Source organism: Neofelis nebulosa, chromosome 7, assembly GCF_028018385.1.
Source record: "Neofelis nebulosa isolate mNeoNeb1 chromosome 7, mNeoNeb1.pri, whole genome shotgun sequence".
In the NCBI taxonomy this organism is placed as follows: Eukaryota; Metazoa; Chordata; class Mammalia; order Carnivora; family Felidae; genus Neofelis; species Neofelis nebulosa.
Window position 1 is genome coordinate 143,635,966 of NC_080788.1, and position 18,752 is coordinate 143,654,717.

An 18,752-nucleotide genomic window follows, 5' to 3' on the forward strand; every position below is an offset into this window, starting at 1 on the left:
CTAGTTATGCCTGGTATGTGGAAAAGCCCTCATTTAAAAAAAATGTTTTTTAATTTATTTTTTTTTAATGTTTATTTTGAGAGGTGGGGGCGTGAGCAGGGGAGGGCAGAGAGAGAGAGGGAGACACAGAATCCGAAGCAGGCTCCAGGCTCCAAGCTGTCAGCACACAGCCCGACGTGAGGCTCGAACTCACGAACCGTGAGATCATGACCTGAGCCCCAGTCGGATACTTAACCGACTGAGCCACCCTGGTGCCCCAAAAAAGCCCTCATTTTTTAATGTGTTTCTTCCTAGAGTTTTCCAATCATGGGTTTGCTAGATGGCATGTTTTCTTTTAATTACGTGTGGTGGTAAATATTCTTCCATGTGTATTTTCTGACATTTGACTTTGTTTGGTCTTAGGTAGTTTGTCCTCCAACGATAGCAAGAAACTGTCTTCAATGGCCTCATTGGTAGCTTATGATGACTCAGAGTCAGAGGCTGAGACTGAGCCTGCGGAAAGTTTTAATGCTGCTGGCCAGGTGAAGGACACCTCTGATGTGGTCAAACCTCGTGGGCAGGATTTTGCATCAGAAACCCCAGGTGTGACAGAAGGGGCAGCACTGCCCACAAAGCACGGTTCTCATGAAGACCCAGCTGGCCATCGTCTCCCCCTGGTTCGGCTCTGGAGAAGTGACCCAGGATCTTGCCCCAGCCAGAGGCTACGGTGGCCCAGAACAGAGCCTGAAGCCACCTTCCCCACAGGCAAGCCTCCTCGACCTTCCCTGTGGACCAGCCACGTTCCAGCTGGCCATGTGCCCCTGGCAGCTGCCCGCTTTAAGCAGGTGAAACTCTCCTGGGGAACTTACGACTCCCCCGAGCCGTCGTCCTGTGCCCAAACCAAATCTGAAACCCCAGGTAAAAATGGCAACTCTCTTCAGAGGAAAAGGTGTGAGGACTGTGTCGTGCCCTACACCCCCAAAAGATTAAGACAGTCGCAGGCATTAAGCACAGAAACAGGCGAGAGTAAAGATACGGAGGCACAGGGTCCCTCTGTGGGGCGTGCCCCGGCCCCTCTCTGTGTGGCCCCCAGAGTGTCCGAGTTTATTGAGCCATACTTGGACAGTCCGTATCGAGAAACCACGATTCCCAGGAAAGTGCTTTTCCACCTGAGAAGCCACAGGGGCCCCGTCAACAGCATTCAGTGGTGTCCAGTCTTCGCCAAGAGTCACATGCTTCTCTCAGCTTCCATGGACAAAACCTTCAAGGTAAGACTTGAGTGATCCCCCTTCTTCAGGGGCTCTTGGGAGTAAGCTGCCGGGGTATTTTGTTCTTCACGACAGTGAGGTAGGGGTGCTGCACGTTTCTGTGGGGAAATTTGTGTAACTCTCTCCGTCGTGTTTGAAAGTGTGTTCTCAGTGGCCCACCTTGGATTGCAGGTTCGTTTTGTCCGCTCTTCCCCGATGCCGCCTCGCCGAGGGCACCAGAGGGTACCAGTCCTTGTCCCTTGTGGGGACACTGAGGACGCGCAGGCACGCTGGAGCCCTGGGTGGGTGAGGTCGCTGAGCGAGGGCGTCAGAGTTTCGGAAAGCAGGCCCAGGACGGGTCCCGGGCCCCTGTGAACCACGTTGAGTGTTGAGCCTCGCCAACTCCGTGCCAGGCGCCGTGCTGGTCCCTGGCCTCGTGGTAGAGGCCGTGGACGAGGGGAGAGGCTCTCCCAGCCCTCGGCTCTGGAGTGTAAGGACCAGACTCTCAGTGGGATGCAAGTGCTTTGTGAACCCGCCGGGAGGGACAGCAGCCCGGTCTTGGGGGGCTTGGTGAAGGCTTCCAGAAGGAGGGGAAGGTTCATGTGGTGAAGGGGGTGAGATGCGGCAGAAGGATGTCTTTGGCTGTAAGCATGGAAGTCTTGAGGGGCCTGGTGGGGGTGAGGGTCCTGAGGTTAGGGAAGCGGGCAGGGGCCGGACCAGGGGATGGCTGCAGATGCCGTGGAGGACCTCCGGGTTCCACAGAAACTCTTTTTCCTCGTTGTTACCTATTGTATTGTATTGTATTGTATTGTATTGTATTGTATTGTATTGTATTGTATTGTATTTATTTTAATGTTTATTTATTTTTGAGAGAGAGAGAGAGACAGAGCATGAGCGGGGGAGGGGCAGAGAGAGAGGGGGAGACACAGAATCCGAAGCAGGCTCCAGGCTCCAAGCTGTCAGCACAGAGCCTGACACGGGGCTCGAACTCGGGAACCACGAGATCATGACCTGAGCTGAAGTTGGACGCTCAGCCGACTGAGCCCCCGGGTGACCCTCGTTGTTACTTATCTTAAAAGCTCCTGATGTCATGTAGACTTCCAGTGAGCAGACCCCACGTACTCAGGTATGTCGTGCGGCGGGTGCGTCACACCTCCTCTGACCTGTCTCCAGCCCCTCCCCCTCGCTCTCAGCAGCACCTAGGAAGTCACCTGTATGCAATAGGTGCCACGTAAGTGCGAGCTGAACGAACGCTTCCTGGAAAGAAAATGGCTTTGGAGTTGAGGGAACATGGCTTCAGATCCAGTCTTGCTACAGAGCACCTGGTGGGCAGGTCGGCCGGCCCCACTTCCGGTCTGGTGTCTCCTATGTAAAGGGCACAGTCATACCTGTGTCATGTGACCAGGTGAGAGAAACACTTACAAAACCCTGTCGCAGAGCTAGGTACCCCTCCAGGTGCTCGGTGAGTGTCAGCTTCCTCCCTCTGTTTTCTTACTGTTCTGGAACCATCCTGCCCAGGACATTGTGCTTGCGAATTACGTTTTGAGCTTTTCTCCTAGGAGGCGTTTTCTGAAATGAAGAAAGGAAACTTAAGGACAGTGAGGCTTTGAAATAAGCTAAATCGATGGGTATCGTTGTCATTTTTGAGTGACCAGTTTGGGTCACGAGCCCACTTATCTGTGTTCTCTTCTGGCGGGGCTAACAGAGTCGTTCGGGGACAGTGCCGCGCTCTGCCTTCGGTCTGAAGCCCAGGGACTTTACACTCGGGTCTTTGGTGCTTTTCCTGTGGGGGTGGGGGCTCAGGAGGCTTCCGGTGTCCCCAGTGTGCCCTGTAACAGGCTTGGTTCAATCCCATGCTGCTGGGGCTTCTCAGCGCTCCTTCCTGAGACGCTGCGCCCGCGGGGGGCCAAGTGCAGACTTGTCTCTTTCGTCCGAAGCACATCTGGGGGGTTTCTGGCGGGCTCGTGTGGGCCTGTGTGGTGCCAGGCCGTGTCCGGCTGGAGTCACGGTGGTCTGGGCTCAGGGTCAGCTTTGTGACGTTGGGCAACACACTTAACCTCTCAGAGTCTGTTTCCCCCCCGATCACACGAGTCTATGAGACCTACAGTTGGCACTTCTGAGATGGGACACGTGCCCAGGCACATGTGTCTGCAGCCCCCTGTCTAATGCCAGGCGCATGGTGCAGTTTTGGAGGGAGTGTGGCTACGGGTGGGCCACCTGAGGGGCACGGGCAGCCCCCTTCTAGGACCCTGGGGGGAGGGGGCGGTCTGGCAGATGTTTGGCAGCAGGGGCTGGAGGAGGAGGCGGCTCATCAGGAGGTTGCTGTGGGCAGAGACAGGTGGAGGGATTTAGGGCAGCAGGTCCAGAGGATACCTGCCACCTGCCCGCCCACCCGAGGGGTCGTGTCTGCTGATGGGAGGGACGGGCTTGGAGTCCTGTGGGGACCGGTCTGTATGTGGCATCAGCGAGGGGCCCCGTGGGCCCTGCCTGGATCACTTTTGCCCAAGTTGAGGTTTTCTAAGCGGAGGCATCCCCAGTCTAGTTTTTAAACGGAGCGCGTCTGAGTGAAACCATTGATTTGGGCTGTTGTGTTTGTTCCGTCGTGTAGTGAGTGTTTGTGGACTAGATGAGTGTGCCAGGTTCTGTGCACTGGGGATGTTCTGTCCTGTTCCCTGCCCCCCCCCCGTGGGGGACGCCGCGTCAGCTAACCAGCTGTGACACCTCGTGACCAGAAGGGGGCGCACTTGGCCCAGCTTGGGAAGCTGCTCAGGCGCCAGGGCCGAGGGACTGCGGTAGAAAAGCCTTGCTTGGGGTGATTCACTGAGACCTGGGTCCGGGCCGTTTGCTGTGGAACTGCCCTTGGCGGGGCCAGTGCGGTTGCCGTCATGGCTGCTGGAGTCGGTGTCTCTTCTTCCCCTCTTCTTCGTGTGGGTCTTGAAAAAGCAGGGCTTTTAAAAGCCGTCCGTGCAAATGGGCAGGCCAGGATCCTCTCTGCTTGAAGACATTTGACAGTGTTCAGTGACAGAGTTATTTGGCAAACTGATTTTGAGCAACTTGTTAGCGCGACGAATGCGTGGCAGGGGCTGGAGGAGCCGGCCCGGGAAAACCGACTGGGGACCAGGTGCAGGCAGGGCTGGAACCCGAGAGGGGAGTCGTCAGTCGCGTGGAGCTGGTGTGCAGCCCCAGGCAGGATGGTGTTCTCCCCACCCCTAGTGTCGGGGCTGCGTGGCGCGGTCGACCTTGGGGGCCCACGGGGTGGAGGGGGTGTGGATGCCGAGTGTCGAGTGGGAACGGGGCTGTGGGCGCAGGGGGGAGTCCTGGCTTCTCACGGCCCGGTCCCGGGTGGAGAGCGGATGGGAGGCGCGGTGGGGAGAGGGTTAGAAGAGGTGCTGTGACAGGGTACGCCCCAGCTCTGTGCTCCCTTCCTAGGGTGCCTTTCGTCTTTCGGTTCACGTCTGCCAGAGTGCCTTCTTGAGCCCCCCTGCATCAGGAAGGAGGGAAGGGCTTGGGGGCCGGGGTCACGGCACTTCGGTTTGAATCCTTCTGCCGCTGACTGGCTCCATGATCTTGGGCAAGTTCTCCGAACCTCGGCCAACGTAATGCAAAGTGCAGACAAGATAATTCTGTGTGCCTCGCTGGCTTTCTGTGAAGAAAAGATGAACTCTGGGCGTGAGCTCTGTGGGGCGGCGCCTGGCACATGATAGTAGGCACTTGCCGCGTGCTGCCGAGTTTGCTCCCCCCCGGGAGTCTTGTCCCTTCCTTACCACGTCGTGGCGTCTCTTTCTGCCTGCGTAGCCATGAACCAGATCTGCTACACCTCGTAGATTTTAAGCTTCTTGAACGTGGGAACCGTGCCAGACCCATTTATATATTATCTTTAGCACCTGGCACAAAGTTTTGTACATGTTAAGTGATCAGTGAAGACTGAAAAAATTTTTCTTGGATTTTATTTCCAGCCTTTGGGGAAGGATTTTCTCTGAAGTGCATAGATTTTATTCGCCACTAGGGGGCACAGTAAGACTTATTATAAGCTCACTCAAGCTTCTAGAATGTGAAAGAATCCTTGATTCAAGGTAACATTTACTGAAATATGACTTCTTTTCTGATCAAGAGAAAAACAACACAATCCATCTGATTAATCTAAAGAGCGTGGAGTGCCACAGTTCCTTCGTCTCCTTAAAATGTAGCTTTGGAATTCATAAATTTCAATTGGGTACATTACAGTGGAAAGATACTTATTTTAATATGTTCTAAATGTTCTGTGAGCTGTAAAATATGCTTATATTGGTTTTGAAAAATTTACAGCTGGAGAAATTAAGTAAAATAAAACAATGACTCATAACTCCGCACTGATGCTCTGTTTTCTTTCCTGATGATCCCTTCCTGCCCCTGTATGTAGCACGCATCTGTTTCTCACAGTTGTAATCCCAGCACGGATACCCTTTTATATACTCTTTTCATTTCCCTGTGTCCTCATTTGGCTCGACACGTTTGAATACCCACCGCACGTAAAGGTAGAATTGAGACTTTGAAGCCCTTGGAAGAAGTACAGACATGGCCTGCTGCAGCCGAACACAGGCAGCCCCCACTGTCGGCCCCGCATGCGGAGCCCTCTGCTAGGCACCGGATGAATTCTCAAAGATCCATGACATGTTTCCTGCTTCCAGGGACCACCGTCCATGCATCGAAATCCTGGAGTTCTGAAGCACAGAAGGATTTTAAGTAAAATGTATGAATTAGGTGTTCGTTTGTTTTACAAAATGGTTTGCTTTAGGAATTCTTTCGATAACAGGCTTCCCTATGATACTTAAACCTTTCCCTTTCGGATCACAAACGTAATAAAAGCTTGTTGTGAAAAGCTTTGAAGGTGCAGAGAACACGAGGAGCGAAGGCAAACACAGCAACCGTGGCTGATCCTAACCCCGAGCTGGCGCCTCATTGGCACTGGGGGCCTCTCCTGGTCTGGACCCCCACGTTTCTGTGGGTTTACAGAGCTGGGCTCACTGCACACTATGTGCCGGTTTGGTTCTGCCCCCGCCCCCCACCATCCTTTGTTTTGTTTGTAAGGGGCATTGTCCTGCCTTATTCAAAACTTTCCCCAAACGTATTTTCAGGACTGTCTCCGATCCCAGACTTGGCTTTGTCATATCTGCGTTGTTTCCCATCATGACTTGCTTTAGTTTTTGAAATGGTCAGTACTGCCGCGGACATGGCTATACACGGGTGTCGTCTTTTCTGCTGCCTTCATGTAGTTAAGATGGGCTTTGATTTATACCCAGGCTTGCGCTAACTAATAAGGGCTTTGCGTGTGGTGAGCGGAGCCTGAATAGATGGGCAAACCTCGGGCACTGTTGTTACGAGAGACTCCTGGGTTCCTGTTCCCTATCTGGTACTTGGTAGCTGGGTGACTTTGGGAAAAATCACCTTGCCTCTCTGATTCCCCCATTTTCTCACTGGTAAATGGGTAGAATGGCTGCTGGTTAGGGTTGTTGCTATGTAGAAGAGATGAGGAGATACAGCTCGATGCCTAGCATATGGGAGGGGCTGAAGAAACACTTTCCTGACTCCCCTGGTCCTTTATTGATCAATTAGGGAAAAAAGAAAAAGAAAAAAGATGAGTCACTCAGAATCCTCCAACTTAATGTAACTCTTGCGTTTGTGCATCTTTTAATGGTCTGTCTATAGATACATGTTTTTCCAAGCATTTCAATGTCAGTACTCCTGAGACAGATACTTTTAAAACTCAAAAAGTTTTTGGGTTTGTTTGTACCAAGCTGTTTACCTCCTCCCTTTTCTTTAAAAAACATTTTTTTTAAAAATGTTTTATTTATTTTTGAGTCAGAGAGACACAGAGCATGAGCAGGGGAGGGGCAGAGAGTAGAGGGAGACGTAGAATCTGAAGCGGGCTCCAGGCTCCCAGCTGTCAGCACAGAGGCCGACGCGGGGCTCGAACCCGCGAACCGTGACATCATGACCTGAGCCGAAGTCAGATGTTTAACCGACTAAACCACCCAGGCGCCCTGTACCTACTCCCTTTTCTTGAACTGCACATTTGGAAAGCATATACCGGAGGGCTGGCTCCGTGTCTCTGAACTGATCACGTTTAAAATGTGATCGAAGAAAGTGAATCGGGCAGCAGTCTGCCTGCTCTCAGAGCGTGTTGTGTCTGGGCGTCCGGCAGCACTGGGAGGAGTAGTTTCACACCTGAAGAGGCCCAGGAGTGAGTCTGGGGGCCAGGAGGAGGCACCCACCGAGGTCGGCACCAGGCTCAGATGGGTCTCAGGCCCCCTTCCCATATGCGTGTGAAGGAAAGGATTTTGTTCTGGAGGCTGAAGGCCCAGATTGGGGGTCTCCCTGTGCTGCTCGCCAGCTCTGTGGCCTCTGGCAGTGAGTGCCATTGAGGGGCTGGAGAGAGCTCACCATCCCTGAGTTCTCGTCATCTGCTAGGAATGGTTCCCTACTCTCCAGCTCCCCTTCGCACAGGCCTGTGAAGCAAGGGCTGGTCTTACTCCCACTTTCCAGACAAGGAAGCTGAGGCCCAGAGAGGTTAAGGGATTTGTCTGTGGTCACACAGCTGGCAAAGTGTAGAAACAAGATGGGAAGCTGTCAGAGCAAATACACTCTGATGAGTCTTTTGCCTCTGAAAATAAAGGATGGGAAGGCATAGCCCCTTGTCCACGTGGTGCCCAGGCTCTGTCCCAGCTTGAAAGTCTTGTGGTTCTGTTAAGGGACATAAGGAGAAGAGATGATTTCCACTGTGGTTTGGATTTGCATTTTTATGTATTACGGGATCCCGTTGATTTATCATTGTTAGCGGATCTGATTATATTAGGGTATCTTAGATGTGCTTTGTAGAAAGTAATACATCTCAGACTCAAAGACAAGGAATTTATGGATTCAAGTGCCAGAGTGAAGGTTTATTTCAGTTTTGAAAGAATTATTCTTGATGGATTTTACAAAATGAGGTGGAGAAATGAGTTGATGTGCAGAGTGAGGAGTCGTGGGGCATTATGCAGATGATTGGCAATTTATTCCAAGCACGAGGCAAATCTATTGGAAATGAGAGCCGCACAGCTGGGGAGGAGGGTTGGGCTGTGGTGGTGGGCGTTTGGTATTTGGGGAGTGAATGATTAACAGTGCACTGAGGGTAATTAGGCGAAGGCGAGGAGAGAATGGGTGGTGCGTGTGCGTGCGCGTGCGCGCGTGCGTGTGTGTGTGTGTGTGTGTGTGTGTGTGTGTGTGTGTGTGTGTGTGTGTGTAGAGCTCATCTGGGTCCGTCTTCGTTTGACAGGGGCCCAGAGAGGGGAACACACTGGTCCCGGGGCACACAGTGAGGTCAGGTGGTCATGTGGACTTGGAGCCTCGTGTAGGAAGTGTTCTGATGCTTCTCTCTCTGGACACCGTTTGCTCCTCTCCCTTCCCACCTTTTGTGTATTTTCGGTCCGGGGAAAGTTCATGATCATCTCAGTCGTCCCAGGGGTGGGAGTGAGGGCCTCAGGCTGGCCGACAGCGGGGCTGCCGAGCCTCTGGGAATTGCTGTGAGATCCTGAGCTGGAACCTTCTCTTCGTGGGAAGTGAAGGTTGTTGGTTTTTTTTTTTTGACACTCCTCTCCCCCATATGAAAGCTGCAACGTTTCCGAGGCCAACACATGAGACATTTCCCACTTTCCGTTTGCTTGCCAGAAGGGCCTTGCAAGCTTTCTCCTTGCAGAAAAAACCCCTGGGTTGCAGGAGGAATAAGAAAAGGAGACTGTGGCAGAACCCAAACTGTGTTGTCTGCTCTTTGAAAACTTCATTCCGTTGAACTTTAACAGTTCACTGTACCCGGGGCAGGGCCGTGTGCCTGCCAGATGCTGACAGGGAGAAAACAGTGCCGTGTGAAGGTGCAGACTCTGTCCTCAGGGAACCAGCCTCATCCAGTCTCATCCGGTGTCATTAAGGGAAGAATAGAGCAATTTGGGAAAATGCTTTTAATGTAATTGAAAAATGCAGATTGCAAAATTGGCCCGGTTAGGAATTGAGACAGTCTAGTAAATTATTTCTTGCTGCTTTTAAAACCTGGACACAGAAGACTCTTAAAGGCACCCATCTAGTGCCCAGTGACGGGTTTGTCCTCTTGATTAAAAAAAAAAAAAAGTTATTTTAGATTGAACTTAGTTTTATCGTAAAAGTAGTCAAGTTTTGGGAAAAAAATCCAAAAAAAGTAGAAATGAAAAATGTAATTGTAGGTCCTCCACTCAAGCATAACAACTGTGAATGTTTTGTAAGCAGTTTTTCCTTTCAGTATTTTTTTCCCCTGAGCATCGGCTGGCTTTAATTATACTGTAGGTACTTTGTTTTTGTAAGCAGCATTTAAAAATTACGTGACGGTTATTCCCCCCCCTGCAAACTGCTAGTATTTTTACCCCTTAAAAGGAGGGGTGGGTAAGTCAGTCCAGCCTCCCAGCCTTTCCTCGCAGCTTCTGCTGTCTCTGCTCAGGCATCTCTTCCAGACGGAGACCCCCGAATGGGGGCAGTGGGGTGGGGTGCAGGGGCGAGGGCACCGGGGTATGGTCAGAAGTACATGTGAGGGAGGTCAGTGGTGTCAGCCCAGGACCCTGGAAGCCTGCCTTCACACAGCCTCCCTCCAGCAAGCTTCCTCAGGTTTCTCGACGGGACAAGATCAGAGAGAACACGCCTCAAGTCCCTCCCCGCGTGCTGTGACCCAGGCTGAAAAGCAGGAGGACCAGATGGCCGTAGGCACCTGGCAACAAAGTGGCCCTAGCCGGGGCTCCTGGTGCTGCTTCCAGGCCCGTCTTCCCTCACTCGGGGTGAGGCATCAGGGACCATCCCCCCCCTCCCCCCCCCATGGACCTTGGGCCACAGAGAGACGGCAGTACCCCTGGGCTGCCAGTCAAAGGCTTCAACCTGGGGACTCTGATTATTTGGGTGGTCTGTGTATCCCTGGATGTATAGAGCTTCTGCTAGCCTTCTTTTCTTTCTAGTTTTTGATCTCTCTGCCTTTTTCTGTTTTGTTTTTCTGGGAAATTTCCTCCACCTTCTCTTTCAATCCTTTTTTTTTTCCTTTTTGTATTTCTGCTGTCATATACTTAAACTGTTTTTTTACTGAAGTATAACTTATATTCAGGAAAGTGTTCTATTCTGATCTATCATATTTTTACATTCCAAGAGCTGTTTCTCGTTTTCTGAATGTTCCTTTTTTTGAAGAAGATGTCATTTTTTTTTTATTGCATATTTACAAGGTCTTTTCTTAGCTCTTGGAGCTCTTTGAAAGTTTTGCTGTGTTTTCGAAAATGTTTCTGCCCCTTGTCACCTCCTTTTCTCTTTTGTTTTGGTGTCTGTGTTTCATGTGCGGGACATTCTGCCGCTCATTCCTGTTCAGGAAGGAGGCCTGGAAACACTGATCTGACCAGAGGCTCGGTGTGTGTGCGTGTGTGCGTGTGTGCACGCACACGCACACGCACACTCACGTGGATGGGGCCTGTCCACAGGGAGGTTGCTGCAGGGTGATGAGCCGGCCGGTGCTTAGGACAGGACCCCCACGTGGGAACCCCTCTAGGTGTTTTGAGTAGCCTGGTCAGTATCCCAGACGTGACTCTTCACGCCCCGGCTACCCCCGTTCCAGCACCTGAGCGGGAAGAGGGCTGGGGTCTCTGTGCGTGCTGTGCAGACGTCCTGCTGTCTGTGGTGGCTTCCGGCTGCCTTTTTCCACTCCTGTCTGGCGCACACCTTTTCCTCCGAGTGCACGGATCTACTTTGTTCTTTGTAGTGGCTACGTGGCCTTCCGTTTGTGACACACGCCATCATTTATGTGTAAATGTGACCGTGTCTTCTTCCCCTTGACAGCGGTAGAATTATTAACTTTTTTAAACGTTCACTAATCGGGTGGTGTCTTGTGTGAGAACCAAATGAATCCATTTACGCGCAGCTCCTTCAGAAGCGAGCCGGCACCTAGTTAATGCTAAATAAGTGTCTGTGGCCCTGGGTCTTGTCCATCAATCTCCTGCAGTCGTAGTATTTCTCTTATCTGTCAGTTTACCTAGAACAGTATTGACCTGTCATCGTATCCATACCCCCTACGGTGTGTTGTTTGATTTTGAGTTTTGGTGTTTCATTATTATTATTATCATTATTTACAGAGAAAACCTGACTTTTTTTTGTGGTCAAGTCCACGGACCTTTCCCTTTGTAATTGTCCTGTGGCTTTAGAGCGTGGCATGTCTTCCCCCATCATCTCGAGATCTGATAAATAGTCACCTATATTTGACCTTCATCTAGCAGTGATTAGCTTGAGCCAGTTTCAATTCTCGTCATCTCTTCCAGGCTTTCTGTGGTTCCGGGGCAGGCAGTGCCCGCCGTGATGAATGTGTGCTCAGTGCCAGGGATCGATTGGTATATTAAGAAGCAGCCCTGCTTTGTGACGCTCCCCCACACTGATGCTGGCTACTAATGATTTAAAACGACCTTCTTCCCATCCAGCTTATTCCGCAGGGCACGGGTGCACCACGGCCGCCCCAACCTTTCCTCAAAAATGAAATGTTGTTTTTGACCGTGAAAGAAATACATGTACGCTATGGAAAAAACAGGAAGGTATAAAGGAAAAAATTGTCCATTATCTCTGCACCCAGAGGCAACGACTGTAGACTTTTGGTGGATTTCCATCCAGTCTTTGAAAATAAAAGGCAACGTGGTTGAGTTCCAACTATCCGTGTAATTTTAAACCCTTCTTTCCCCCCACGTACTGCAGCAGCCGGGTTTTAATGCCGTGACTCATTGCGGTGGTTTCCAGTGTGGTCTGTGAGCCCCTCGGGGGTCTTCGGGGTCCTTTCATGGGGTCCAGGGGGGTGAAAATTGTTCTCATAATAGCACCTAGAAGTTGTTTGCCGTTTCCACTCTCGCCCTCTCACGAGCGTACATGGAGTTTTCCAGAGGCTACGGGACATGTGCTGTTACAATAGATTAAATACGGAAGCGGCTCTGCGAACCCAGCTGTCTTGTATTAAGCCAGCCATTAAGGAGATTGCAGAAACGTCAAGAGTGCCTTCTCACTGAATTTTGTTTTTTGTCTTGGAAAATATAATTATCTTTCATAAAACATGTTATTTATGTTGACATGTAATGGGCTTCCTAGCGTCACGTTTACATAAGTTAATATTTTTAGGTGTTCTCAGTTTTGATTTCAAATATGCTAAATACAGATGGAAAATAACCCTCATAAACAGCAGCTTTTTGGAGTCCCCGCTAACTTTAGAGAGTGTAAAACGGTCCAAGCAGACGCCTTGAATAGCATGGTTTTATCTGCGTCTGTAATTTCATTTTAGGTGGCTGTACGTATTGCTAATAACGGTGTCACGCCGCGGCTCTGGGGGATGTGTGTCGCTGCCTCCTCCTGCTTGGTTAGATTTACAAACGGTGTGACCAAGACATGATCCAGGAGGGCCCTAGCCTCCCTTGCCCACACCCCCCCTCCCCCCGCCCCTTCCCTCTGCCCTCCCTTCTCCCCTCCGTGAAGGTGATTTGATAGCATTCCAAAACGATGGCAGCGAATCTCCCAATTCCAACATACACCTCAATTGTGATTATCCTTTTAACACGCTCCCACCAATTTCTGGTCCGTACGGCCTTGTGTTTTTCACAGAGCGCGCACACACTTTTGCAACCTGCTTCTCCCACGTCACATTCTCTCCCAGCCTCTCCCGCCGCACCGCCACCAGCCGCCTCTGTGTCTTTGCAGGGCCGTCAATTTGTGCTGGTTCCATGATGCTCTATCGAGTTGATTAACTGTAATTTACTTAGCCGTCCTTGGACACTTAGGTGGTTTCTAATTTTTGCTATTATAGATAATGGTGAAGTGGTTATCTTCATGCATGAAATCCTTTTCTGTTGGATTATTTCTTTCGGATTCATTCCCGGAAGTAGGACTGCTGGGTCAAAGGCTTGTACGTTTTCATGGGTCCAGATACGTCTCCCGTCAGATTGCTTTCCAAAAGGATTATACCAATTTGCACTGCCACTGCAGAGCCTGCGTAATAACCAACTATTTTGCTTAACTATCATGCCTAGAATTTTCCCTTGGAGCCCCGAAGGGGCAAAGGCCCTTCTCTAAGTGAATGTGATCTATAATTATTTAGACTAACACCAAAATTGCTTTCAGAACATTTTTAACCTGCTGAGTTTAGAATTCTAATTCGCATACAAGCCAGCATTAACAGTATCACAAGGAGCAATTTCTCTCCCTGCTCACAGTGTGTTTACACACCCCGACAACTGCGGGGAAAACTGAAGAGCTTTTATAAACACAAGTGGTCTCTTTCTGAACTAGTTGAAGTGTTATTTTGAAAGGTACAGAAACACAAATTAAAACACATTTTCATTGTAACCTTTGGTTAGAAAAGTTGTTTGTTTTCGTCCTGGTCTCTTTCCATGTTCTTTGCTCTCATTCAAGTGTGTTTGAAATGTCCTGGTTCCTTGGAGTCTTGCCATGATGCCGTCAGCCTGGTGACAGGGACAGGCGGGGGAGCACGGTGGCTGTCCTCAGGTGCCGGCGGGGCTGCGGTAGGAAGAGGAATGGGTTGTACTCTGGTTCGCTCCTAGCGCAAAAGCAGGACTAATGGTGGAAACTGCGGGGGAAGAGGTTGGCGTCGTGTGAGGAAGAACTTTCCAGAACTCAGGACCGGTCCCCCTGGGGAGCGGATTCCTTGGGAAGGGGTGGGGATGGAAGGGTTCAGCGCAGGTGGGAGCCCACGTTGCCCGTGGGCCGGGAAGTAGATGCAAGCAGGGGTCAGGGACTCTAAGGGCCCTCCTGGGATGATGTGTGCCCTGGCGGCTGTTTGCTGCCCCGGACAGAGCCCCGGGCCCGGCCCGGAGTTCGGGGGCTGGAGCCTGACCCGGTGCCATGCTCGGTGCGCCGTGGGCACTCGGATGAGGTAGGCACGTCGCCTCCCTGAGCTCTCTGGGCTTTCCACGTTCTCATCTGTGAAATAATTACCTCACAGGGCTGAAGGGATCAGACGAGGTTAGACGTGTGAAGCCACCGTGTAGACTATAAAAGCCCTTACAGATGGAAGGTGTTATCAAGAACTTCAAGCCAGGGTTTATTCTATAATTGCCTCCTAGGCCAAGTTCTTAAGCACGGAGGCTTGCAATGCAGTGTGCCTCCGGTAACCTTGATTCGTTGAACACGTGATACGGTGCACGCCCCGGACGTCGGCAGGCCCGTCGAGGAACTTGGGCTCCTCGAGATGTGGCTTCCTGTTTCGTGGCTCCGCAGTGTGATGTTGGCTCCTGGTGGCTGGGACGGTAGACCTGGACTGCTGTGTGGCCAGCGAATCCCTCGGGCCTTGTGTTAGGCTGTGTGTGTGTGTGTGTGTGTGTGTGTGTGCGCGTGAGCAAGCGGTGAGGGCCCCAGAGATCAGGTGCCACAGAGTGTGTGAGAGAGATGGCCCTTGGAGTCTGTGCCAGGAGACCTGGTGTCTCTGCTTCTGTCTTCATTTGGTCGTCCGTTGGTCCAGTCATTGATGAAATGCTGGGCTGTGTACAGGCTCTGGGCTCAGAGGGCACCGGCCATACCCTTGCCGGCAAGAAAGCTAACGGGGGCCAGGCGTGGAAACGGACCAGGGTGTAAAAATGTGACAGGCCCTCCAGGGGCCATCTGTGATGGGTCTGGGCATGCAGTGGGGAGTAGGGTGGGTCTGTTGGGGTCAGGGCACAAGGGGAAGGGGAAGGTTGAGCTGGGTCTGGGAAGGTGAGGAGTTGAGTAGCCAGCTGGGTGGGGAGGCTAGCCCTGTGCTGCATGACGGCCATGCTGCAGGGAGGGTCCCGTGCCGGCAGGTCTGGGCAGTGTTGGTGTCCACTGAAGGGAGCCAGGCTGGTCCTGTTGTGGGCTGTAGGCCTGCACAGTCGGGGGCCACACCAGGGCTTTGTGCCTCATTTACTGACAGTGGGGGCACAGGACAGTCCCCCTGTGGGCCTGAGCCCCGGCCCCTTCCTTCTGACTGTGGCTCTGTGTAAGTTACAGAAGTCTTGGGACCTTTGTTTCCGCATCAGTAAGTGGGGGTAATGATAGCATCCGCCTCACTTGTCTGAGGTTTAAACAAGGAAAATTGTGGGGAACTCTTTGGAGGGTACCAGGCACGTAGCGAGCCCTTCATCATGTAAGCTGACAGCAGCAGTGGCAGTGGCCTCCTCGTGCCCGGTTTACAGACGAGAAAAACTGAGTACCAGAGAGGGACATTGAGGGGCATGTAGCTCCTGAACACAGAGCTGGTGTTTGAACTCACTCTTTTCTGCCTCTGTGTTCTGGGGCGGTTCTGTGTCACCTTCCTGCTTGGGAGTTCCGGAAGGTAGTCATGTGAATGTGGGCAAGGTCGTTAATCTTTTGGAGTCTTAATTAGTTCACCTACAAAATGGGAAGAACTCCAATATAAGTTCCACGATGCAGGGACGTTGTTCTCCTGATTGTTGTATCTCGAGTTCCTGGAGGAGAGCTGAACACATAGTAGGTGCTTAAAAACACTTGTACATGAATGAATAATCCCTACTCAGTCTACCATACTCCTGTGGGCCTCCGTGAACCTCAGGCTATGGGCAGTCTCGGGGCTGGTCTTGCCTGCATGCCGTGGCCCTTCCCTTGCGGGAAGCATCTCTGGGTGGTGGTGGGGGGGGGGGGTGGCACGCTTTGGAGGGGGGCTTTGAGGACTGTAGCCGGGAGCTAAATCAAAGTGGTGATTACTCCCAGTCTGCTGAACTGCGTGCGTTTATACTCCCAGGTAATGGGCTTGGTCGCTCCTTGCAGCTCATGTGTTTATTTATTGTTTATTTATAAATCATAAATCCAGAAAGGATTTGAGGAGGCTTACAATAAAAGATACGAATACAGTAAAGCTGTTAAAACAAAACAGACCATGGAAAGCCACCCTGAAAAGAGAAGGAGACACATCAGTCAAGATCAGAGCTGACCGCGTTTCAGGGCTGGCGCCTCCCATCTCGCCCTGCACGTTCTCGCAGCTCTGGGGCAGGGGTGAAGGGAATGAAGCCGGCACGAGTGGCTCTGTGTGGGGACATGGGCCAGCTGGACGGTGCTCAGAGGAAGGCAGCTTCCTTCAGGGCTTCAGATCCCGGGATGAGCTCTGAGGGTCAGAGGGGAGGCCAGGGCGGGGTAGGGGGAGTGCATTTCTTTAGAAGCCAGCCTGGGGGTGCAGTGAGGTGCAGCCAGGGCTGTGGGCCCCTGGACCACACTGCCTGGCCGCTTTTCTGCAGTTCAGTTTTTCTCCTGCCAAATGGCGACAGTAATACTTAGCCAGCTCAAAGAGTTCAAAGAGCCCTTGTGAGGATTACACGCGGCAGTGTGTTTGACCTGTGGGACCCGGCACTTGGAAGGTGCAGTTGCGAATCTGCCCTGTATGGGCTGTGGTTCCTGCGGTGAATGTCGTCCTGGGTGGAGGGCTTGGCTCCTTCACTTGGGCTTCCACGTTCGGAGGAGGGGCGCTGGATGGGGGGACAGGATGGCATGTCCCTGCATTGCCCTCGGCTCGGTCCATACTGACGCCATCCACCCTGAGCGTGGACTGTTCGTTATTGCTTAAAAACACTTGCGAAGTTCGAGGCGAAGGGAACATACTTTTTAATTATTTCCCTACTTGTCTCTGGCACTGCTGTTGTCAAGGAGACCAAAACCTTGGAAAAGCTTTTCAGCTTCCCGGTCGGAAGAGGATACTTGCACAGCGCTTATGTCTGTGGAAATGGACCTGTCGTTCTGTGACAAAATCTGCTCTTGAAAGGACTGGCTTCCTTCACTTTTTACAGATAGAACCTTTTGGCCTTTTAGCACAAGATGCAAGGTTGTTATCAGTATTTTCTCTCTGAAAAGAACTGCCTGCATTCTTGCTCCATAGTATTTCATTCATTTGGCATCTGATGCAAGAGTTGGGTGCTGGGGATGGGGGTGGGGTACAGAGATGAGTAGGGTGTCTCACCCTTCCTTGAAAGACTCTGGGACTCTGGGAAGAAGGAACAGGTAGACAAATACACTGTAGCATCATACCTGCTCCGGTGGGGTGGAGGATGAAATGCTACGGGGCGCAAAGGACAGCCCCAGCGAGGGGCAGCGCCAGCCGAGAGTCGCAGGGAGTCTCGGGGGATGGGTAGAAATAGTTCAGCGGCAAGGAAGTGGAAGAGCCTTTTGGGTAGAGGGAACAGACTAGGTGAAGGCTGGAGGGTGTGGAGGAATGTGCTGACAGCAGCTGACTGCAAGGCAGTTAGGTGAGGGTGCTGGGTTGGACACGTGAAACAAGGGAGCGAGACTGGAGGAGACTTGGGAGGCGGGAAATCAGGAGTGTGGAGTGTGACGGGGTCGGATCTGTTTTTGCACAGGTGCGCAGGGCCCTTGCTCCGTGATGCTCCGTGATGCGTGGAGGCTCGTCTCCTTGTGGCTTCACTTCACACGGAAGGGACACTGCTAACACGCTTTGAATGTAGCATCGCACTTCTTTAGGGTAGTTAAGCCCTGTCAAGGGCATTGGTTTTCTATGAGAAAGAAATAAGTCATTGTCAGAAAAACAGGAGTCTTGCTTTTAGGCAGCCCTTGTTATTTTCCTTTTAAGACTTTGGAAAATAATTGTAGGCGTCCAGAAGGGTTGTAAAATTCAGAGAGTTTCTGTATATTTGTCACTCCCCTTCCCCTCCGTCTTACATAACCCTGGTACGTTTGTCAAAACTAAGAAATCAGTGTCAGTGTAACTGTCAACTGTAGAGTTTTTCAGATTTCACCAGTTTCCCCACTAATGTCCCTTTTCTCTTTCAGGATCCAACCCAGGGTCTAACGTTGCGTTTAGGGCTCTTGTGACTTTTGTTGTTAATGGTTTTGGGTCAGGGTGAGGGGCAGGGGCAGGGAGCCGACTGAATCTCTGCCCCGCTGAATCCTGAGCAAGGCCCGCAGAGGCTTTTCACCTCAGTGAGGCTCACTGTGCTCCCTTCCCACGGGCCAGTGGTGCTCTAGTGATCACAGATCTCCATGCCTGCTCGTTTTCTTCCTGTTTTCCTTCCAGATTGAAGCCAGCCAGACCTGTGGACTCGTGTTGACCTTAGTGAGGGCTTCGTGAGTGACCTTAGTGTGTGTTAAGGCACTGACTGGGAGTGACGTGTGACATTTAGTGAAGGAAATGAGAACATTCTTTGAGTGCAGGTAGACGCACAGCCTCAGACAGAAGTCCCTACTTTCCTTTGGTCCCCTCCTTGTGTCGCACTCCTCCCTGCCTCTCCCTCTCTCCTCCTTTCTTTACCTTTTCTATCCTGCCTTCTCTGGCCTTCCACTGCGCCCCCCCCACCCCCCGCTCTTCCCCCTTTCCCTCCCCGCTTCACCCCCCCCCCCCACCTTGTGCAGCTTCCATGCCCTTCCTCCTTTCGTTTCCCCGAGACAGGCCAGTGAAGCTGTTGCCACGGAAACAAGCCCAGCAGAAGCTCTGCTCTGCTTTCTGGATGCTTCTAACGATGGTGACGCAGATACTGTTGAGTTCTAGAATCAGCTAAG

General features: G+C 51.7%; 1 protein-coding gene and 1 long non-coding RNA gene across 11 annotated transcripts in view; one reads left to right on the forward strand and one right to left on the reverse strand.

Moving 5' to 3' along the window:
• WDR25 (WD repeat domain 25) overlaps positions 1 to 18,752 on the forward strand; it is a 140,310-nt gene that overhangs the window by 3,173 nt on the left and 118,385 nt on the right. For all 10 annotated transcript variants that reach the window (XM_058740707.1, XM_058740709.1, XM_058740711.1 and 7 more), the window contains one exon: positions 403 to 1,247. In XM_058740707.1, the coding sequence (XP_058596690.1) occupies positions 441 to 1,247 (807 nt within the window). In that variant the 5' untranslated portion in view covers positions 403 to 440. The remainder of the gene's footprint in view (positions 1 to 402; positions 1,248 to 18,752) is intronic.
• LOC131518107 (uncharacterized) lies at positions 16,024 to 18,709 on the reverse strand. Its single transcript, XR_009264914.1, has 2 exons — positions 18,597 to 18,709; positions 16,024 to 17,749 (listed from the first exon to the last, which is right to left on the reverse strand). It is a non-coding gene; the product is annotated as an uncharacterized LOC131518107 (long non-coding RNA).